This window comes from Carcharodon carcharias, chromosome 10 (assembly GCF_017639515.1).
Source record: "Carcharodon carcharias isolate sCarCar2 chromosome 10, sCarCar2.pri, whole genome shotgun sequence".
Lineage (NCBI taxonomy): Eukaryota > Metazoa > Chordata > Chondrichthyes > Lamniformes > Lamnidae > Carcharodon > Carcharodon carcharias.
Genome location: NC_054476.1, coordinates 10,121,401 through 10,145,193, shown reverse-complemented (window position 1 = coordinate 10,145,193; position 23,793 = coordinate 10,121,401). Strand labels below are relative to the sequence as shown.

At 43.5% G+C, this 23,793-nt stretch overlaps 1 protein-coding gene across 3 annotated transcripts in view; it reads right to left on the bottom strand.

Moving 5' to 3' along the window:
* The window catches only part of lrp4 (low density lipoprotein receptor-related protein 4), a 422,664-nt gene that overhangs the window by 47,925 nt on the left and 350,946 nt on the right, over positions 1 to 23,793 (bottom strand). For 2 of the 3 annotated variants that reach the window (XM_041197751.1, XM_041197754.1), the window contains exons 16-31: positions 22,463 to 22,588; positions 19,993 to 20,201; positions 19,319 to 19,400; positions 18,299 to 18,404; positions 17,698 to 17,899; positions 17,053 to 17,242; positions 16,767 to 16,898; positions 15,724 to 15,864; positions 13,804 to 13,890; positions 12,396 to 12,567; positions 10,245 to 10,407; positions 9,545 to 9,770; positions 6,681 to 6,984; positions 4,716 to 4,934; positions 1,888 to 2,022; positions 1,252 to 1,360 (exon numbers count right to left, since the gene is read on the bottom strand). In XM_041197751.1, the coding sequence (XP_041053685.1) occupies positions 1,252 to 1,360; positions 1,888 to 2,022; positions 4,716 to 4,934; positions 6,681 to 6,984; positions 9,545 to 9,770; positions 10,245 to 10,407; positions 12,396 to 12,567; positions 13,804 to 13,890; positions 15,724 to 15,864; positions 16,767 to 16,898; positions 17,053 to 17,242; positions 17,698 to 17,899; positions 18,299 to 18,404; positions 19,319 to 19,400; positions 19,993 to 20,201; positions 22,463 to 22,588 (2,603 nt within the window). The remainder of the gene's footprint in view (positions 1 to 1,251; positions 1,361 to 1,887; positions 2,023 to 4,715; positions 4,935 to 6,680; positions 6,985 to 9,544; positions 9,771 to 10,244; positions 10,408 to 12,395; positions 12,568 to 13,803; positions 13,891 to 15,723; positions 15,865 to 16,766; positions 16,899 to 17,052; positions 17,243 to 17,697; positions 17,900 to 18,298; positions 18,405 to 19,318; positions 19,401 to 19,992; positions 20,202 to 22,462; positions 22,589 to 23,793) is intronic. The other variant, XM_041197752.1, reaches the window with a different exon arrangement.

Here is a 23,793-nt window from a genome sequence, read left to right as displayed (position 1 = left end):
TTGCATCGCCCGGTGAGGGAAAGGAAACTACAATTGTTTTCTTTCATGGGATGTGGGTGTCGCTGGCTGGGCCAGCATTTATTGCCCATCCCTAATTGCCCTTGAGAAGGTGGTGGGTGAGCTGCCTTCTTGAACCGCTGCATCCCTGTGGTGTAGGTACACCCACCATGCTGTTAGGGATGGAGTTCCAGGATTTTGATCCAGCGACAGTGAAAGAATGTGCATTCTATGAGCTAAATTATGGCCTAAACTTCAACTCTCTAAACAGTCCTGACTGAGTTAAGCCCCTCTCCCCAACCATCTGAAATTATCTTGAGGGCCCTTTCTCATTACTCTATTTCTTGTCTATAAACTCTCGATCTCTTGGAATGCCCTTGTTACATATTTCTGATTGCTACAAGATAATTGCTTTGACATTATAAATTGAACTGACAAACCAGTTTTGATAATAAGAGAGCGCCACACTGCATGGGTTGAATTATACAAGGCGCTAGGTTCCACGCCCCATCCTGCCGCTACACACCAGCCAAAAAAAAAATACTTGGGCCAAGGGGAGCACCCGCTGCCCCACAGACATTTAACGGCCTTCAGGCTGGAGTCGGGAATTCCTCCCTTCTGGATCAGGAAGACCTGCCTCAAGAGAGCTGCCGGCCAATCAGAGGCCGGCAACCCTCCGGCACTGCAGGCTAGACGGCTGCAGCCTTGGAAGGTTTTGGGCCTGTGCTTTCGGGGCTCGATGGATGCCCAGCCGACAGGCCCACAGCAAGGGGTTAGGGGGCTAGGGTTTGAGAGGCCAACCTGAGTGAGGGGGGTAGGTAATACCTTAGGGGAGGCCCTCCGATGGGACCAGGGGGGCTCATTGAGGGGGAGCCCCTCCCCTGCCCACCACCTGCCGGGCTGGGTGCTTGGCCTCTCCCCCTCGGCCCTTAAGTGGATCTTGATTGCCAACTTAAGGGCCTCAATCAGCTGCTGGCAGGCGGGATGCCCTTCACCATGCCTGCTGCTGGTATAACTGCAGTGGGGGGCAATGGTGGGCAAGTAGGCAGCAGGCAGGGGGGGGGACAAACCCTCACTGGGTTTAACAAACCTGCTCTGTCCTTCATTGACAGGAGAGCCTTAAATGCAGCCCAACGTTCACACTGTTCTTTGATGTTACTGGCATGGTGTGTCTGTATTTTCTATCACTTTTGACATTGTTTTGAATCTCTGAATGCGCAGGTCTTGAATGAGTGTTAACAGGGCGCTCCTTACCTGCGTTAAGGCAAAGGGATGTGTAACTTGGCCAATCAGAACTTGACGCAGTTTTCCATTTAAATCACAACTTTCTATCCTGTCTAAGTGAGCGTCCACCCAGTAGATCCTGTCAGAAAGATTTTTATTGAGTAAAATTACACTTCAGATTGCTTAATACATACACATCATGAAGGAGGACGTGGGGTCAGGAGTGAGACAGAGAGAGATAGGGGACGATGTGGGGGTGGGGAAGAGAGAGAGGGGGAGAGAGAGAGAGCGAGAGAGAGAGAGAGAGAGAGACACTGTTCATAAACCCCAACCTAGCATTGGTGGAAAACTATTACCCAACTGTTTCACACTGTCACAGCAGTTGTGTGAATTCAGTAAGAACTTCAGCACTACTCAGAATTATTTTCTGTATAACTGAGTGCAACAAACCACATTCAAAGGCAATCAGAGTAGTATTTTTCTGTAACATTGAGTGGTTCTGGTTAATCTTACAATGTTAGTAAAGGAGATTACTGGCAAGTAGCCAGGATAGAATAAAGCTTTCCTTCCTAATCTATGTTGGTTAATTAAATTTCTAGCCCCCTATCCCTTATACACTGATTACTTTATGGCCATTTTTCATATCTTTGCTTTTTCTCAGCTCACCTTCTTGTATCATAATCCAAGGTCAGCCCATTTGGCCAACCCAGATCAGTATTAATAAGCACTTTGCGATCAGTGCCATCCAACTGTGCGCGCTCAATTTTGGCAAGATTTCCCCAGTCTGTCCAGAAGAGATACCTAGCAGAATAAAAAAAATAATGTTCACATTTTTATATTTAAGTGGCTTGTTTTATAGGAACATTTAATTTCATGGCTAAAGTTTTAACTAAATCATTGTGTTAATTCCATAAGACGTAGGAGCAGAAGTAGGACATTCGGCCCATTGAGTCTGCTCCGCCATTCAATGAGATCATGGCTGATCTGATAATCCTCAACTCCACTTTCCTGACTTTTCCCCATAACCCTTAATTCCCTTATGGATTAAAAATCTGTCTATCTCAGCCTTGAATATACTTAACGACCCAGCCTCTCCAGCCCTCTGCGGTAAAGAATTCCATAGATTCACTACTTTCTGAGAGAAGAAATTCCTCCTCATCTCTGTCATAAACGGGCGACCCCTTACTCTGAGATTATGCCCACTGGTCCTAGACTCTCTCACAAGGGGAAACAACCTCTCAGCATCTACCCTGTCAATCCCCCTAAGAATCTTGTGTTTCAATAAGGTCACCTTTTATTCTTCTAAGTTCCAATGAGTACAGGCCCAACCTACTCAACCTCTCCTCATAAGAAATTTCCTCCATACCCGGAATCAACCTAGTGAGCCTTCTCTTGTCTGCCTCCAATACCAGTATATCTTTCCATACATAAGGGGACCAAAACTGTTCACAGTATTCTAGATGTGGACTAACTAGTGCCTTGTATAGTTTTAGCAAGACTTCCCTATTTTATACTCCATTCCCTTTGAAATAAAGGCCAATATTCCATCTGCCTTCCCTATTACCTGCTGAACTTGTATGTTAGCTCTTTGGGATTCAATGCACAAGGACCCCCTTCATGAAACACCACTTTCCCGTATGTTTATATTTCAGATCAACAATGTGATGATGCACACAGAGAATGTATAGAATTGGGAGAGCATTACTCTTGGTCGTTGTGTTAACTTGGATCATAGAGTGGAGGTTTATTTCATCTTAGCTCTTAGTATCACTGTGAGAGACCTAATACAGAGGTTTGTAAAGGAGAAAAACCTCTCCACAAAAGGTTGGGCAGATTTCACCATTAAGATGTGATATGGCAAAATACAGATTTTCTTCCTTTTGAATTGGCACTAGACAGATTGAGGGAAGGAAGGGAAGTCGCCTGGACCTCTGTGTTGGGACCATGTCATAGTCATAGGCCAGGATTCTTTGGTCAGCATGTGGGAGCCGGCCCGACACACCGGTGCATAAAATGACGCACGATGGCATCGGGCGTGTCCCGACATCATCGCGCTGTCTCGCGATGTTTTTTTTGGTGGGCGCCTGCTGGAATCGACTGTGTGCCCGCCAATAATTGAAAGGCCTATTGAGGCCATTAGCTAGGTAATTAATTTCAAGTTTATGGTTAGCGAACAGGCTAAAAAGGCCAAGCGGCCTTTACAATTTTTAGGAAACCTCATCCATGAGCGGGATGAGGGTTCCTAAAGCTTTTACGAATGAAACAAAAAATTTTTCAAAAAAATAAAAACATATCCCATCTCACGTGACACATGAGGGGGACATGTTTCAATACATTTTTATTACATTTATTTATGTTTTTCAAAAGTGTTTGAATCTCCCTGAGGCACGGAGCTGCCTCAGGGAGATTGAAACGCTCTTTCGCACGCACGTGTGAAAGAGCGTTGGACCCGACTCTCCCTCCTGCCCCCCGCTCGCACAGGTAGAGCTGAGCGCTACCGCTCGCACCCTACGCTGAGCGGCCTTTAATTGGCCCGCCCGCATAAAATAGGAGCGCGGAGCCAGCCGCTGGCGCACCCCCCCCAACCCCCTCCCGCCGAGCCTGCCTGACACGGGAAAAATTCTGGCCATCGTGTTATACAGCACAGAAACAGGCCCTTCGGCCCATCGTGGGCTGTGTCCCATGTTTGTTTCTCATTTAAAATAAAATATCTGCTCAGTCTAATTCCCACTCTGATAAACTTTGTTGAATTTAAGTCAATTTGAATGCTTTAGTGTGATGAATCACTAAACGTCCAGTATCAACATCCTTGGAGTTATACTGGTTCGCTATCAGTTAAGCAGTATGGTTGGAGGCTTATTTGAATTTTAAGTGGGCTGTAGAAAGAGGTGATAAAGTCACTTCCAGAATTGACATACTTTTGCCTTGTCCCCATTCTTCTGACATTGACAATTTATTTTTCTTATTTATTCAGGGGATGTGGAGGTCGTGTTGCTCTTGAAACTGAGTGGCTTGCTGGGCCATTTCAGAGGGTAATTCCAAGAGTCAACCACACTGCTGTGGGTAAGGAGTCACATGTAGGCCAGACCGGGTAAAGGTGGCAGATTTCCTTCCCTAAAAGGGTATTTGCGAACCAGAGAAGTTTTTAATGACAACCGATGATAGTTTCATGGTCACCATGACTGAAACTGGCTTTATGTTCCAGATTTTTCAACTGAATTCAAATTCCAACCAGGTGCCCATGGTGGGATTTGAATCCATGTCCCCAGAGTATTCAGATAAAAGCAAATAACAGAGCATTAGCCTGGGCTGCTGGATTACCAGCCCATTGACACCACCATCTCCCCTGAAACATTATTCAAGTTTAGAAAGTAAGTGGAAGTTGATTTAGTATGGTTATATGGAATGTGACATGCTTACACAACATATAAACCCCCCCCACAAAAATGTAAAATCTGAACAGGGCCCTGGTCCTCCAAAGAAGATTTGCTTACCCTTTTCTAGGGAATACGGCAATTGCTCTCGGTTCGTCCAGGCTGTTGTTGATTAGTACTTTCCGACAGTTTCCATCAAGCCAGGACACTTCAATGGTATTCCTGCCAGTGTCTGTCCAGTAGAGGTTCCTTGCTACCCAGTCAATGGCCAAACCATCAGTTGTTTTTAGGCCCTGGCCAATGACTGTCACCATACCACTTCCATTGAGGTTGGCACTTCTGATGAGACAAAAAGCAAAGTTTACTTTACAAAGGCTAGAAGCTGTGGGGTAAACAAAGGGATTTGGGTGTCCAGATAAACAAATCGTTAAAGACAAGTGCACAGGTACAAAATGTAATCAAGAAGGTTAATGGAATGTTGGTCTTTAACTTAAGGGAGTTAGTACAAACACGAGGAAGCAATGTTTCATTTGTATAGAGCCCATCTGGAGTCCTGTGCACACCAGGAAGGACATATTGGCCTTGGAGAGGGTGTAGTGCAGATTCCCCTAGAATTATACCAAGACTTAGAGAGTGACAATAGGTTGCAGAAAGGTGGGTTGTATTTCACTGAATTTAGGAGGGTGAAGGCTGATCTAACTGAGTCGTTTAAAATAATAACTGAATTCAATAAAACAAATGCACACAAGCTTAACATCTGACCTGATAGCTGGAAGCACAGATTCACACTAAAGGTAGCTGAAATGTAGAAATTTTGCCCTCAAAGTGCTGCTGGTGCTGGGGTCAATCGAAATTTTCAAGCCTGAGTTTGATTGGGTTTTATTAACTAAGGGTTATCAAGGGATCAAAGACGGGTAAATGGAGGCATGGTACAGATCAGCTGTGATCTAACTGAATGATGGAATCGGCTAGAGGGACTCAATGGCCTACACGTGTTCATATGTTGCTCTAGTCATTAGAAGCAGATTTCTGGTATGTGTAAGTATATCAAAATGAAAATTACATATTTAAAGCAGTATTTAAATATCGCTGAGACATAATTGTGTGAATAATTTTCTTTTCCAGGATGTTCTTTTGGCAGCTGCTGAAATACATTCAAGAGCAAGGAAAACTTCTAATTTTACCTATCGCATAAAAAAGGGGTTGGGCCTGCTTTGAAATTTATTTCATTATGATATTGTGAATACTCCAAGCTGAGATGAAATAACAGCTTTAATTTCTTTATCTGCTTCCAGGTAAGAATTATTGCGAATACATGGTTCATAATTCATATGTTTCAGAATAAAAATTACAGTTTTAGGAATTAAAGTTTTAACTGTAGAAAATATATTTGAGAAACTGATAAAAAAAACCCTGAAGTAAATGCGATTCAAACAAGCTTGGATTTTATTACACATAAAAGGTTGGGGCCATGTTGACTCGAAGTCAGAGCTGGCAACTCTGGGAAAAAGGGTCGTAAAACTCCATTAGAGATAAAAATTATTCATGTGGTTTCCCAGAATCAAGGAAACCTTTGGAATTAAGAGGTAGTTAATTTGAATTTCTACCTGGGAATACGCTGTGTGTGTGTCACATTGCCATAGAGATAGTAATTCAGGGTGGAATTTATCTGTTTGTGTTTGCTGACAAGAGCAAGTGGTTCAGTTTGGAAACAGGCAGTTCAGTTTGGGAACATACGGAGGCAGTTGTAGCTTTGCTTTGGTGAAGACTCCATCTCAACGGATTGAGAGAGCCGACAGGAGGTGATTGTCAGTTCGGCCTGCATTTAAAGCAAAGAAAATACTAATGTCATTGTTCACTACGTGGAATGCAGTTGGGGGCTCTATCTCAGTTTTTGCGAGGGAAAGGCAGCTGGAATATTTTCTCTGGCTTGCAGCTCATGGAAGAGATCTGTAGTGGTCCTCAAAGAACTTTGTGACAGAAAGCAGTCAGCAGTATTAGCTTGGCAAGTTGTGGGAAGACGCTTGGATATCTGCCAGCAACCCAAACAAGGAGATGAGGTAACCACAGTCCTAAGATCCTTACCTGATCACATCCAGGTAGACATCTGTATAATAAACCTTCATCTCCACACTGTCATAGTCCAGGGAAATGACGTTATGTAACTCAGGAACTGGAACATGCACATCCGTGTAATCGGTTGTATCCAAAGAGATTCTACGGATGCTGCCACGGCTGGAGAAGAGCAGGTAGGTCTCAGGAATGTTGTCACACGTTTTCCCATCACTCTTCATTTGGATTCCTGTTGGACATGCGCAGGTGATACCACTGGGGCGTGGGAGGCAGAGATGGCTGCAGCCCCCATTCCTGACACTACACTTGTTAAAACCTGTACAAGAACAAACCAAAACTTCTTTCAACAAAGTGCGAAAGCATTAATGTGAAATCTGTTGAACTGGGTTCTGAGGGTTTTGAGTGAACTATAAGAGTGGAAGAAGAGTACCTCGAATTCAACCAACTCCTATCTACATCAGAGATAAAAACAAAAAAACTGCGGATGCTGGAAATCCAAAACAAAAACAGAATTACCTGGAAAAACTCACAGGTCTGGCAGCATCGGCGGAGAAGAAAAGAGTTGACGTTTCGAGTCCTCATGACCCTTCGACAGAACTGTCGAAGGGTCACGAGGACTCGAAACGTCAACTCTTTTCTTCTCCGCCGATGCTGCCAGACCTGCTGAGTTTTTCCAGGTAATTCTGTTTTTGTTTCCTATCTACATCATCTGGTTCACTAATGTCCATATACCCTCTGCTCCTGCACCCACTTTGTTGTTTTTTGTCTCTTTGCATTCTTCCTACCAAAATGAATCATTTCACGTTTCTCCGCATTGAACTTCATCTGCCTCCTATCTGCCCATTCCATCAACTGTCCTTTTGAAGTTCTACACTATCCTACTCACAGTTCACAATGCTTCCAAGTTTCGTATCATCCGCAAATTTTGAAATTGTGCCCAATTTCACCAAGGATTAGGCACCTTACTTTCTCAAAGCAACCTCCTTCAAAGTAGCAATTTCCATCATGGTCTGCAGATGTTGATATCTTTATATTTATAAAAAGAGCATATAGCTTATTGTCCTCTGGTTGGTAATGTGAGGAAAAAGTGAACATGCTTCCCAGACAGAAAAGGAAAGCCAAATATTCATTCTTTACATTACCTCTTCTAGCTACTAACTTTTCAGTTTGAGACTATGATTGTTTTATGAATCCAGTCACTCAATATTCATCACCATTTGGAACCTGCTGTAACAGCCATGCTGTGTTGAACCACATCAATCAATACCATGGCTCTGATGTTATCTTAAAAAGAATGTAACGCCTGCTCCACCATTCAATCAGACCATGATCTTTTATTTCAACTCCATCTCCTTGCACAATCCCCAATTTTGCAACTGCTTCAGCAAAACCCTTTGAAATTCACAGATGTTTTACTTCGACAGCCTTTAGCTGAAGGTCACTGATGTTCAGTGAGCGATTTTCTACATTGCAAGAGTGACTACACTTCAAAGCGCTGCATTGGCTGTAAAGAACTTTGCAGTGTGCTGAGGTTGTGAAAGTCACGGTGTAACTACAAATCTTTATATATTTATGTACCAGTCAATTACTCATGCTATTGCATCTGGGGGAGTTAAACCCAAGCATAATCTTCATGTGGCTGCCCTGAACCTAATGGGGTAAATTAGACATTGAAACACAGGTGTAATCCAGGACAAAGCAGCCCGCTTGATTGGCAGCCCATCCACCACTTTCAACGTTCACTCTCTCCACCACCAATGAACAACAGCAGCAGCAGTGTGTACTATCTACAATGACGAATGAAAAACACAGTGGATGCTAGGAATCTGAAATAAGAACAAAAATTGCTGGAAAAACTCAGTAGGTCTGGCAGCGTCTGTGCAGCATGCAGCTTGAAACGTGAACTCTTGTTCCTCTCTCCACAGATACTGTCAGACCTGCTGAGCTTTTCCAGCACTTTTCGTTCTTACAAGATGTACTGCAGCAACTTACCAAGGTTCCATCACTTTCCAAATCCACGATATCAACCATCTAGAAAGACAAGGGCAGCAGATACCTGGGAACACCACCACCTGCAAATCTGCCCCCCCAACAAGCCACACACTATCCTGACTTGGAAATGTATCACCGTTCCTTCACCGTCGCTGGGTCAAAATCCTGGAACACCGTCCCTAACAGCACTGTGGGTGTACCTACATGGACCACATGGACCGCAGCGGTTCAAGGAGGCAGCTCACCACCACCTTCTCAAGGGCAACTAGGTAACAAATGCTGGCCTAGCCGGTGATGCCTTCATCCCATGAATGAATGAAATAAAACTGTTCTCTACAGCCAAGCCACCAATCCCAAGGGCAATTAGGGACGGGCAACAAATACTGACTTTGTCAGTGATGTCCACATCCAGTGAAAGGATAAAATAAAAAGAGTTCAAGTCACAATTTGAAGTCAAATATTCCGCACTTATTTGTATTTGATATTTTCCTTTGATGTTATTTATTGCTAAAAAGGGAAATAGGCCAATTAGGAAAGCAGAAATCACGAGCTGGTTGAAATATAGGAGTTTCATTTCAGTACTGACCGAGAAGGCAAGAGTCACAAAAATCAGGTACTGACAGCGATGTGTTAAATGCAGCATGATAAATTTACAAGGGCTGTTTCCATCATAAAAGTGGACATAGAAATGTATCATGGAAAATAATGACACGTAAGTGTGACAGAAATGCTCGCAAGATTTCAGAGGTATGAGGAGTATCCAAATGTAATATTTCTATGCATCGTGGATCTATGTGTTTCAGATGAAAGACTCTAACCCTCCACGTATATTGAGTAGAAACCAACTAGCCAGAAACACACCGTTAATATTAAATATAACATACCAACAGGTCGAATTCTGTCAATAGCCTGAATGTCCATTAATCCTGGCAAGTTGCCTCGGACTGTAATTATGTCACCACCCGTATTCTTGTCAGCTCGTTGGATGCTTCGAGTTTGCCAGTCTGTCCAGTATATGTGAGGGTCAAGCAGAGTCAGGCCATAAGGGTGTTGGACTGGTGTGATTAGAGTGTGGCGGTTAGCACCATTCAGGTCTGCTGCCTCAATACGCTGTGCAAAAAAAAAATATATATATATATGATGAACTGCACCAGATTTCTTCTTGGAGGAAGTTCTTTAAACAAACAAAACAGAGGAAAACAAAGTACAATAAATAATAGATATATTGCTAGCTTCCATTCAAAGCTTTGTTCCAGGTTGAATCCAAGTTATTACAAGGGCAATTAGGGATGGGCAATAAAAGCGCCCTAGCCGGTGATGCCCACATCTCGTGAATGAATAAATAAAACATTATAACCATTGAGAAAAATACAATGTTCTTGTAGAGATTAGGTGCCATTTTGATATCACCATTAGGCATTGGGATAATATTGTTATCAAGGACAAGAAAACATCCATTTAAATACACTTTGGGGAAATAGTGAAAATAGCAACTTGTCATATACACGCACTCATTCACATATGTACATTTATGTATTATAATTATTTGCCGTACTGATACTGGCACAGAAAGACTCTATGTACCTCAGTGTGTGCATCAGCCCACAGGAGCTGGGAGCCTACTTTGTCAATGGCCAAACCATTAGGCCATCCCAGATTACTATTGATAAGAACCACTCTGTCTGACCCATCCATTGCTGCACGTTCCAGTTTGGCATGTTCCCCCCAGTCTGTCCAGTACATGAACCTAGCAATACACAAGAGAAATACATCAACATTCTGGATCATAACTGTGAAATATTAGATAATAACCCCTTCTTCCTAAAGAGACAAATTTTGAGTAATTCGTCTATTTGCTAGCAGTATTGTTAATATCTGTTAGGGAATGAGGAGATAGATTAACAACCATCTTAAAATAGCAACAACAGTAATTCACTGCAATTAGCCAACGTATTAAGATAGCAGAGGAAAACACCAAGAACTTGGATTTATATAGTACCTTTCACATCCTCAGGATGTGCTAAAGTATTTCACAGCTAATAAGCAGGATCTTGCCCCTGTTGGGAGGGGGGATGTGCGGGAGCATGCACGTGAGAGAGCGCACAGATCTCCCTAAGGCAAACTGCTGCCTCAGGGAGATCAGCTCAAATGTGAAAACCCGTTTAAAGAATAGAAAAAATTTTGCTGACACTGTCACGTGAGTTGGGACGTGACCATAACTTTTATTTTAAAACACTCTGAAGTTTTTAAATCCCTCATGAAACTTCATGCCGCCCGTGGATGAGGTTTCATGGTTTTTCCGAAGCCTGTCTGGGCTCCTGACTCCCCGCCAGCCTTAACGTTGGAGGGGGGGGGTCCACTGATTAGTTCAATTACTTCATCAATGGCCTTAAGTGGCCGTGGATAGGTCAGCGGGTGCGCAGCTGACCCGGCTCCACGCTCGCTGACCTGAAGATGTAAGTGATGTGGGGTGACAATGGGACACCCGCCTGACATCACCCCGTGTCATTTTACACATCGGCGAGTGGGTCCCGCCTCCCGACTGAAAGATGCAGCCCAATGAATGACATTGCTTTTTGAGCTGCAGGTACTGTTGTTATCCTTAGTTCAGTGGTAACACTCTCAGCTCTGAATCAAAGGGTATGAGTTCAAGTCTTAGGCCAGGCCTTGAGCACACAATCTAGGCTGATGCCTTAAGCGCAATGCTGTAGCAGTGCTGCACTGTCAGAGGTGCCAGTTTCCCGATGAGATGGCAAGTACAGGTCCGTCTGACATTTCGGCTGGGTGGAAAAAGTTCCATTGCGCTATTCGAAAAAACACGGAGTTTTCCTGGTGTCCGGGCCAATATTTATCATTCAATCAATATCAATGAAACACAATATTTGATCATTATCTCATCACTTTTTGCAGGACCTTGCTGTGTGTGAATTGCTGGCTAGGTTTCCCTATATTGCAACAGTGGCTACACAACATAAGTACTTCATTAGCTGAAAAGCACTTTGAGCATCCTGAAGTTCTGAAAAACGCTATTAAAAGACAATTTATTTCTTTCTGTAGGCAAATATGGCAATTTATTTGCAGCATCTCACAGATAGTCAACGAGATAACTGAAGGGTTAATCTGTTTTGCCGTTGTTGGCTGTGGGACGAATATTTGCCGGAACATCGAATTACTTTGCATAGAACTTACAGCACAGAATTCTTTCAACGTAACTACCACCTCCTCTTCAAATATTGCCATGGTATTGGTTAAGTCCATCTGAATGAACAGGCAGGGGCTCAGTTTAAAACCTCATCAGAAAGATGGCACTTCTGACAATAAAGCACATCCTCATTACAGCGCTGAAGTGTAGGCTGGGTTACTGTGCTGGGATGCAGCTTGAACCTTCTGCCTGAGAGGCAAAGCTGCCATTGGCTGAGGCAAGCTGACACCTTAGACAAGCGTCACTAATAATCAAAGCGCATTCATTCACAGGCCTTAAATATTTAGGGTGGCTTTATTCACATTCTTCAGCTTCGAGAACGTGACTCGATACGAGAAACGTGGTGCAATAAAACAAAACCATAGGCCACTGGAGAACTGGGTTCATTTTGACACCTTGTCTTTTCCAAGCAAAGTTTTTTAAAAATGGATTTATGTTTTATGCTGAGGTAAGATTACAATAACAAAATAACGAATTTACCACTCATTTGAACGGCTTATCAATAGGTTATTATGTATGACCCGCCTACACACCCTTTCTCATGATGAAGAGCAATGGCTCTAGGGCTGTCCAAATTCTGCCAGATCAGAACCTTCCTCATTGTTCCGTCCAAATTAGCAACTTCGATGCGGTTTGTCCCCGTATCAGTCCAGTACAATTTACGGCCTGTCGCATCCACTGCCAGTCCATCCGTGGTCATTAACCCTGAGAAAACACCATCTGTAAAACGTACAGTTCTAACAGTAGCTTATTTTGGAATGCTTATTACAGTGCTCTCACTCCCAACAGTAAATTTATTTTGAGTTAGTATTTTTCATTCTGTCAAGAAAACCAAGCTGTTAGGTCTTATTAAAATAGCTTGCTTTGAAACAGGGATGAGAATTAATCTGGTGCTGAGCTCCTTCAAACTGGCCTGTGCAGACCGAAACATGGCTGAGAAGCACAAACATGGGAGCTCGTTCACCTTACTTTTGGACACAATATAGTTCTTATGGCCTGTTCCTGACAGAGAAACGAGAGACCCAATAAATAGTTCTCTCCACAAAATGTACTTTGTGCAGCCCCCAAAGACTTTGGGTGGTATTTAATGGAGGCTTCCAGCTGGAGAACTGTCAAGAGCCTCACATCACTTCAGTTCGGGAAGGCCCGCTGAATTAAATGTCACTCAGGGACTTAACAGGCCAGTGGGAGGCCTTCCCTGGCGTCAAGGGAAGTCCCGCCAACCGAGAGCTGCCGGCCAATCAGAGGCCGACAGCTGTCATTGCTCAGCAGCACCACTGGGGAGGCTGTGGCTACAGGCGGTACTACACCCATCCGAGGCCCAGGACTGTTGATGGACCCAGGCCACAGGCAAATGCTGGCGGGAGGGGAGATGGAGGGGGAGGGGAGGGGAGGGGGAGGGGAGGGGGAGGGGGAGGGGGAGGGGGAGGGGAAGGAGAGGGGAAGGGGAAGGGGAGGGGAGGGGAGGGGAGGGGGAGGGGAGGAGGGTGTCAGCAGGAACAGCAGGAAGCACTCAGCGGAAACCCCTCCCCCCAACCCATCCCATTCCCAATGTCAGGTACCTTGATCAAGCATTGAGTGCCTGACAACAATGCCCCCCCCCCCCCACCCCACCACCCACCACACTGGGAGCCCACAAGCAACCCCGGCACGGTTTGCCTTTTTGGGCTTCCCGCGTGGTGAGTCTCCCGCCTGCTGCTGGTTGAAGCAGCCGGGGGAGGGGGGGGTAGGGGGTGGTGTGGCGCAAAGGCTGTTCCCAGGCCTTCCGGACATGGACTTAAATGGGGGCATAGGTGGGAAGGAGAGTCCCCATCCGCCACTCTCCAGCCCAATGAATGCCCTCCCCAACCACCCCGGCCATCAAACCCATCCCTATGGAGGTGCTACCGAAACTCACAAAACAGCTGCAAGAGCTGTGAAGACTTGGCTCTGACCCCTCACCTGTTGTTACAATGTCTTCCTGCTGTGACCCATTCAGGTTGGCTCTGCAGATTTTATTCAGTGTGCTGTCTGACCAGTACACCTTCCCTAGAGTAAAAAAAGACAAGTCTTCAGTCCCGCTGGTGCGAGGGTCAACTTGTTGACCAGTTCAGTGACCTGCTTTGGCTTCCCTTGTGTGCACTTTTCTCACAGGAAGACAGGCCACTGTGAACTTTCACCGAACTTGCAAATGCAAAAAAGGTGGTCAGCACAAAACAATTTTGTTCAAATGCGAGTGTAGCCAAAGGTGATAGCCAACTAATGTTGAGGTAATTTTAATTTAAACTTTATTTTGAAACAGTTTTGAAGGTTTAACCTTGGATTTGAGGTGTTACAAATCTGAGAGTCCTAATAACTGAACAGTTCTCTCTGGATTGATTCTAGTTATGCTGAATTGCTACTAAATATGAAGTTGCCGAGGCTTTTTAATTTAACCTGCTATATATTAACTGGTTTTGTCTGACCGGACTGTTTTGATTGGGCGCGTGGAGGATTGGCATGACATACACGCAGCTGCCAACAGTTGGTGCCAGCGTTGGCAGGATGGGCAGGGGTGGGAGTGTTGGTGGAGAACACCAAGCAGTGAAACTGAAGGGAGTCCAAAAATAAAGACACCCTAGCTAGAGAGATTGCTTCCACGAGGGAGGGGACGGGATTGACGGGAGGGACGGAAGGAATGAGATGGGAATGGCAAAACCGGGATGAGGATGGCATGTGAGGGGTGGATGAGATGATTGAATTGGTTTAAATGTGGCAAAAATGGCGGGGATAATTATTTGATGCAATTTACGAAGTTGCTCTTTGTGCTAAAAATGAACATTCACTAGATTTGAATGAAAAGGTTTGAGAAAAGCAGAAAGACGAATTAAAATAGTACATCAGTGTTGATTCGATAGACAAGATAATAATAATAGTTTATACTCTTCAGAGTTTCCACGCAGTCTAATGCCAATGAGCACAGCACCACACAAATTTAGACTCAAGGAGAAAAGCAGTTACAAAGTTGCTACAAAACTTGAATCCTAAACAAGGACTTTGTCAGGGAGCAAGATGGGAAGTTGGGAAGCTCTTATCTTCGATGATAGATGCTGAAAATATCAGAGGCAAATTTCGAGGAAATAGAGGGTGGGATTTTCCAGCCCCACCCACATCCAGGATTGTCCGGTTCCACCAAAAGCCAATGGGCTTTCGGCTGGGCCACTGAACCTCCTGTGGTGGCTCCCAACACAATGAGGCTGGAAAATCCTGGCCAGAGTGTTTATTCCTCGAATAATATTGAGCCCATCAGATGTAAACCTACCTTTTCAACTCTGCAGAAAACAGGTCCCAATTAGATTTTCATATTCTGTGCCTATATGTAAGTCACAAGGCCAGACTATTGAGGAAGTTCATATTTATGGTCCTAGACCTGTTTTTACACATGGACAGCTTTGTGTAGCTTTATTCAGAGTGAGAAGTTTTGATTCTGTTAAAGCCTTTGGTGAAAGAGTAGCTAGGATCCTGTATTTAAATAAATACTGTTACAATAAAGATATTGATTTGATTACAAATGTTTTGTGGGTCTCTGCTCGCATTAATTAGTGTATTCAAGTCTTAGATTGGAAGGTTTTTGGATGCAAAGGGAATTAAGGGATATGGAGATAGTGTGGGAAGGTGTTGGGGAGGCAGATGATCAGCCGCAATCTTATTGAACAGCAGAGTCGGCCCGAGGGGCAGAATGGCCTAATTCTACTCCTATCTTCCTAAATCTCAACAAGCAAACAAAATGCAATTTTAGCTTAGGTTTGGCGATGGGAAAACAATGAACAAAGAAATGATTCAGTGATGCATTTATTTCTCAAAAAATATCAAAACAAGGCTTTTGCATAAATTAAAAATCACCTTCTTTAGGATCAACGCCAATTGCAATTGTATTTTTCATTGACCCATTGACAGGCACCACCACATCAGCAAAGTAAGGAATATCAAGTGACACCATTCGGATATCAGTTCTCCGCGCAAATATGAGGAAGCTAGTCATACCTGAAATAATATAGAAAAATTAATTTTTAAAAATTGTCACGCAGTTCAATGACAAGATATTCCTAAACTGTTAAACAATCCTTTCAGTCACTAAACTACTTCACCGAAGATAAAGTGCTATCCTTTCAGGAGCAGGCTGTCTCCCAGCTTTCTGAAGTGTTTATTCTCGACACTGGGCCATGCATGTGACAGTTCCCAATGTCAGAGGAAGCTCCTAAGTCTGGTTGTGAAGAAGACATGAAGACTAGGATGCTTTGGTAAAGATTGCTGATTGCTCGCCACAGAGCTTACTTCTCCACTCCAATGCAATCTCTCCCCAGTGCTGACTGACTCTTCTTTATATACACTTCTGAGTATAATTAAATAATCAAGACCCAACACCTATTCAACCTATTAGATACTAATAAACTATTAAATACTAATACTAATACAACATAATATTAATACTCACACCTAGCAACTCAGCCACTTTGCTGGTTAATAATAGCAATGTAATATAACTATAAACGCCCATTAAATCTGTTGAAGGGTCATGAGGACTCGAAACGTCAACTCTTTTCTTCTGCGCCAATGCTGCCAGACCTGCTGAGTTTTTCCAGGTAATTCTGTTTTTGTTTTGGATTTCCAGCATCCGCAGTTTTTTGTTTTTATAATTATAAAGTTCAAACACGTTCAGCTTACAACTCAGAATTTTTCAAACGGAAATTCTGAAAGTCAGCATAATGCTGTGTAGAGACTTCCGGTGAAGTGCAAATTACTCTATATCCAGGCACTTATTATCTATCTTTTCCAAAAAGAAATTTGTGTTTACCTTGTTTGGAAACAAATGTCCTTTAGTCTGAAACAAAGATGTTATTTCAAATGTCTTCATGCCACCAACAAAAAGGGGAATTACAGCTTACCAGGTGCACAGGTTTTGCCGTCCGAAAGGAGGTTTATGCCTGTGGGGCATGCGCAATTGTAGGCCTTGGGTAATGGGGCAAGAAGGCAGAGGTGACTGCAGCCACCATTGTTTATTCTACACATGGTCGCCACTGTAAATAAATAAATGAAACATAAATCTTCTATAATAATTACTGTAAGGTGTGAGGCAAAAGGCTCATTCGATCCAGTTAAATAAATCGCAGGTTACTTTAAAGCTTGTCTAACTGAGAGTTTGCACATTCTTTCAGGGCTCCTGTTAATTACCTGGTGTTCGATGACGATGGAACATGTGAATATCCATTAGGTTTTCCAGGTTCTCGCGCAACATCATTCGCCCCAGGCCAGTGTTCTTATCTGCACTCTGAATACTCTTTGATTGCCAGTCAGTCCAATAAATCTCATCTTCATGGAGAGTCAAGCCAAAAGGGTGAGGCAACTGACTGCCAATCAGGACCTAGAAGAGCATTGCAAACAAATGGGGGGTGGGGTGGGAGGGCGGAGAAGACAATTTAGATCAGATAGAATAACTGTTGTTTTAAGCATGTGGATTTGCAACGTAATTTCAAAAGTACGAAGTCAGGAGCTTGAGACAACTTGATTATATTTGTCCTTATACAACTTTTAAAGAGCTATGCATCTATTGTAACTGGACAATGACTGATTACTCTTTGCTTTTAAGAAGGCAGTGTGTTTTCTATCTTCACCCTCCTGAATAAGTAACTATGTTCAATTAATATTCAGCGTAACTTTGGTAAATACAAGCACCAGTTACAGATGGACAAAAGCAAAATTTAATATTTCAATGCCCAGTGAATTTAATGTAAAATGAAGATAATTAGTATCAATATTGTCTAAATCCTTTTTCCTTCTGTTTTCAGAGTGAAAGAATTGATGATTATGTTTTCATACCCTCCTATCAGTCCCATTGAGATTGGCGTACTCAATTGTCTTCATGCCAGCATCAGCCCAATACAGTCTCTCGGTCTCATAGTCCACTGCTAGGCCATTAGGCCAAGTGAGATTCGAGGAGATGATGACAGTCCGCTCAGAGGCATCCAGCCCTGCACGTTCAATTTTTGGATTAGCTCCCCAGTCTGTCCAGTACATGTACCTTCATAGAAAGAAAGAATGAGAAAGAACAAGAACTGGCTTGGATGGTGGAATCACAAATGTTCAAATTCCACAGCACAGATCAGCTTCAATGTCTTCATTTAATGGAGTTATTACATAAGGCATTTTCTGCAGAGACCAAAGACAATGGCACTGCTTAAATCTACCTACCCAGGTTAGGCTGAGGTCAGATGTACCTGAAAACTCTGATTAACCGGAAACAGCCAAAAGTTAAAGCTTGACAGCAAAATTTGCCTTATCTTTCATTTATCTAATGATTCATTTAAATGTAAAGTTGTCATTTTTACAAATAAATAAACTAAACGTTTTTAGATATGTAATACTCCAAAATAACAATAGCTGGATTGTCAAACTGCTTAGCAATGGAAAGTGAACGAACCCTCCAATTGGATCCACTACAATGTCCCTGGGCCTGTCCAAGTTCTCCCAGATAAGGACTGTGCGCATGCTGCCATCTAAATTAGAGGCCTCAATTCTGTCGGTACCTAAAACAAGAAGATGAAGGGTTAAAACTAAATGATTTACTTTGTAAAACACAATACATTTAGTGACACCAGACTCCCAGGGCCATTGCTCTATGCGAAAGTCGATCACAGCGGGAAACTCCCAGGAGGACAGCGGAAATGTTTTAGGGATGTCCTCAGAGCATCCCTGAAGAGGTCAACATCCCTGCTGACTCATGGGAGGCCCTGGCTTGTGACTGACCCAAATGGAGAAGGTTCATCCGGGAAGGCACGGAACATATCCAGAAGGCTTCACTGGGAACTCGCAGTGGTGAAGTCGGAGGGAGGGCACAAACCTCCAAACAACCCATCTACACAGCCTTTCAAACGCCACCCGCCCCACACGTGACAGAGTCTGCAGATTGCGCAATGGACTTATCAGCCATTTCGGAACCCATCAAACCGGAGCGGAAGCAAGTCGTCCTCGATCCCGTGGGTCTGCCTAAGATGAAGAACCCTGACTCGTTGTGCCATGTGACATAGAGGGTACATGGAACACACGTCAAAGAAACAGGGCACTCGGTCCACCTAATGCACTCTGCTTGAGACAACTAAATCTCTGACTGACAATCGAACCCTGCCCCAGTGGAGAACTCTCGGCACTTGAGCCCCTAGGGACGTCCTCTGGTATGGACCGCGGGTTTAAAGCTGCAATATCCAATTCAGCAAAACGCCAGCCGCAAACATGCCTTGTGGACAGGCACCAGCAGAGCCCCTGCACTCCTGCATCTGGAGCTATTTCCACTTGTGCCTGTCTCTTGCTGATCAAAAACATGATAACAGCCTCAAAAATCAAAATAATTATTCATTGCTTTTAGGCAGCTTTAGATTCAGTGTTGCTATTTTTGATAGGCAATAACAGACACGCTTAATATAACTTTATTTTGTTGGGTTACCTGCATCTGTCCAGTAAAGCTTGTTTGTCACCCAGTCAACAGCTAGTCCTGCCGGACTTTCCAGACTGGTGTCCGTCACAGCCTGAACAAAAAAAGATTGATTGATAACATTACCAGATGGAGAATAATAAAAGTGTTGCTCTATGAAGCTTCTAAGATTATAAAAAATGCATTTAAACTGAATCCCTTACTTAACAAATCACCAGACCATGACCTCTGATATATTACACAGTCTTTATGACTTCCCTACCGTTAAATTAATTACCTAAAAATATTCTGTCTATAAAATTCATTTTATTGAAACACATGTATACATAGTCCCAACAATACCCAGTGAATTATATATAATTCATGAAGTCAAAGACAACGTATCAATTGGGTCTTCTACATAACCTTAATCTGTTTGGATAATAGGTGAAATTAAATAGCACATTTACTTCCCATTATCTAACTTTTTATCGCTTTCAATTAATTTTCTGCATTTGTCTTCCTCGTATTAGAAGTTACAGCAGTTTATTAGGATAAGACCTCATACAATGCATGTGCTTGACATAATATTGAATTATTGATTGCTCCTAAAAATAATCTCCTGTGACCTTCTACTTCCTTTGTGTTGCACCGTTGCAAACATACCAGATCTCATCCTGCTAATCTAAGCAGATACATGAACATACCTCCTGCTTGGTTCCATCCCACTTAGCCCTGTTGATAGAGTCGGTAGTGACATCTGTCCAATAAATGTACTCCCCTTTGGCGTCCCAGTCAAGTGCGACAGCACTGCGCACATCAGACAGTGGAATGACAACGTCAGAGTTCTCCTCGGTGTCAAAGCTGATACGACGGATATCCGTCCTTCGAGCAAAAAGCAGGAACTTGTCAAGACCTGATAAGGCCGAAAGGTCTCTTGTCACTTCTAAGTTCGAAAAATCATATACAACTTCTTCTAAATGTAACATTTTGCAAACAATGGTATAACAATAAACATTGAATGTGCTACTTCTATTTCACACTCACTTGTGGAGTCCAGCGCCTCTGACCGAGTCAAATGCCACAGAGAGAGAACTCCTCCACCCACCCCGACCAATACACCTCAACCACACACCCTCGCTGGAGGATTTGTTGCAGCAGTGCAAGGTTTCCATTCACCACATTCCCAAATTAAACGCACTGGTTATACCCCACATCTGGACTAGCATCCCCAACTCAAGATGAAATAACAAATGTCACAATGATCCAATTAACGTATCAATGTAGCCGGGTGCTTCTCTGTCGTGGAACTTCTCACATTGTCCTGAGTTTGTTCCATGATTGACAGTTTTATTCAACATGCCAGCAATGAGCGTATTACAGTGAAGCACATTTTAAATGTCCTGTGGCACCGTGGGTGGCATCCCTGTCTCTGAGCCAGAAGCTCTGGGTTTTGAGTCCCACCCCAGGACTCGATGGTCAAGGAAGGTGAGTTCGTACAGCGACCAAACAGGTTGAGTATCAACCTGCAAATCCTTCCAACACACGTCAATGACAGGTGGGAGAGATTCCTGGTCAGCCATGTGATGGAAAGAATGTTGGAGCCTCTACCATCACTATCTATAGCTACAGACTACAACGTCCATGTACAGTGTGTTGCCACAGCAACTCGGACTCCCTGAATGAATTGTAACATACGAGCACCACATCTTGAATGCACTTTTGGTCCTAGGTAAAAATGTGTACTAAATTGGTCTGTCCACTTAACTAATCTATTCCTCTTACCTGCTCTTTATTTTGCAGCCTGTTAAATAAATTATAATTGTATCTCATGATACAGCAATTACGGCTTGAAAGAACTAGCTAGTAGAGTGCATCTTCTTAAGTACACAATAGACAGCTGGTATTACAATCAACAACACATTCCTCTCGCTGGCTATTTAAATATGTTCCTACCTAAAATTAGCACTCTACAAGGGCCAATGAGTAGACAATGTTGTTGAAAAAATAGCCAGCTAGTTTGCTGTACATTCAGGAACACATGGTCCCTTCTATGGACATCAAAGCGCCTCATTCACATGCTTGATCAAACAAGTGGCAGACAGAAAGGTGTAAGTTGTATTTTCATCCCACCATGTGTGTCAATCATCCCCTTTATAAAATTCAGGGAGCCATTGCTTTGAACACAGCTGCTACCATGACCAGGATTTAACATAATGTATTCAAGATGTGTCGAAACAGCTCGCAGCCATTGCATTTATCAAGGGCTTCTGTCTGTAGAGCGCAACAGAGTTGGGTAATGAAAGGCCATGAAGACTCACTAAAGGCCACCTTGAAATTTTGCAACATTAATCCCAACACCCAGGAAGACATAGCAACGATGGCAGTACATTTCTCAAGTTGGTTTGAATGAATTAGATGTTGCAAAGTTCCGAGATCTAGCTGCTGAGCATGTGGCTTTCAATGAAATATTGTGTGGCCATATGACTGTGTCCAGGATCAAGCACTCCTTCCATCAGTACACCTACAAGAACCAAGACTCACCTGCTGATTTGACGGAGACTCCATGAAATAGCCTTATTTTGCTGTGGAATGTTGCGTGTGTGGGAGAACCGGCTGTTTTCCCTTTATTCACCTTTCCTTCACTCATGTATCTACCTATTCTTAAAAGCTGGTTGTCTCTGCTTTGGTCAAAACTCAAGTGGTGCATTCAGCAACCTTATAACTCTGTGCCCAAGATAAGTTTGCTCTCTGAATCTCATAGTCTATGTCATCTTGTTCGATATGCGTTGACCACTAGATGCAGTCCAACTCTATCTACCCTCTCCTATTTTAAACACCTCCATAAAATCCCACACGAACGCCCACTGTTCTCATGAAAACAGCCCAAAATGTTTGCATCTTTCTTTGTGCTTACATTTCCACACACTAGCCAGCATCCTAGTGAATCTGTGCTACATCTTCTTTGTTGTTTCAATATCCTTCATATACTATTTAACCCAAAACTGCAGAAAGTGCTCTATGTTCTTACATGGATTGAGGCTTTCAAACCTCTTGTATTTTTGAATAATTCATCACCCTCTCGTACAGGTTGAAAGACGAACGGGCGTCTTAAAATCTATGGGGCAGCTTCACCAGTGCTATCTACAGCCAACAATTCTGCCAACTTTTACTTACTTGCAGCGCAGTTGTATGCATCAACTTTTCTGAAGCCAGTTGGGCAAGCACACGTGTAGTTGGTGCCACTGGGCAGACAAAGGTGGCTACATCTCCCGTTGTTGGTCCCACAGCGATTTCTCCCTGCTCAAATAGCAGAAAGCACATCACAATATAAATATCATCAACATATAAGGGCGTTTCCAAAATGCTTCCTTCTTCCTTCGTCTTCAGTTCCCTGTCCGACCCCCAGCACCACAACCTCCACCCGGGGTGGGGCAAGGAGGCAGCTCCCAAATCCACCCCAGCCGGAACAGGGATCGAATCCCGTGCTGCCGGCACCAATCTGATCCACGCTGGCGTCCAGCCAACTGCACCGACCCTCTCCCCTCCCAAGTAGTCTGAGCTGCTGTGGCAACAGACACTTTTACATGCATGTTGTAGCTCAGAGCTGCGGCTAGTGATGGTAGAGGCTCCAAAGTCCTTTCCATCGCATGGCTGACCAGGAATCTCTCCCGCTCTTACCACCTGTCATTGGTGTGTGTTGGAAGGATTTATAAGTAGATACGCAACCTATGTGGCTGTGTTATGAACGCACCTTCCTTGGCCATCAAGGCCTGGACTTGTACCCGGAGCTTCGGCCCCAAAGGCACAGACGCTACCCACAGAGCCCCAAAACCTCCACAATGATTTCACATGAACAATAAGGAGGTGGTCACTTGTTGGTTTCAATCAGTAACTATCAGTTTGATCCCTGATAACTCGAGGCTGTTTCTTTTTGTTTTAAAAATGATAATTTATCCAGCAACTCCAATTATACAATGCATACAATAGATAAAAGGAAATCAGTACTGAAAAAGACAAGTTGTCTGATAATTAAAATTAAACAACTTGGAGCCAGTAACTTCTCTGGCCCATAGTACTCCAGCACATCTCTCAGGCATACCATTATTCTAATGCAGAAGCTGCAGGCAATTGTGGCATACGTGATTTATGTTAGTTTTTAATGCCACACTAAATTTTCTGGGCCATAGGTGTCACTCTGCCAAGACCCTCACCCAAACAGTTAAAAGTTAATTATAAAGCCCTGGCCACATCCCCACATTCAAAACAGCAGCAATGGTGATTTTCCTTGATCTGTATTTGTTTTCATGCCGCTTGTGGGTAATGCTGAGAAAGACACACACACACACACACACACACACAGATACTACACACCTACTACACACACACACATACTACACACACATACCCCTATTACACACTCATATACACACACACAGGTATACGCACACACATATATATACTACACACATACACACACCTACTACACATACGCATACATCACACAC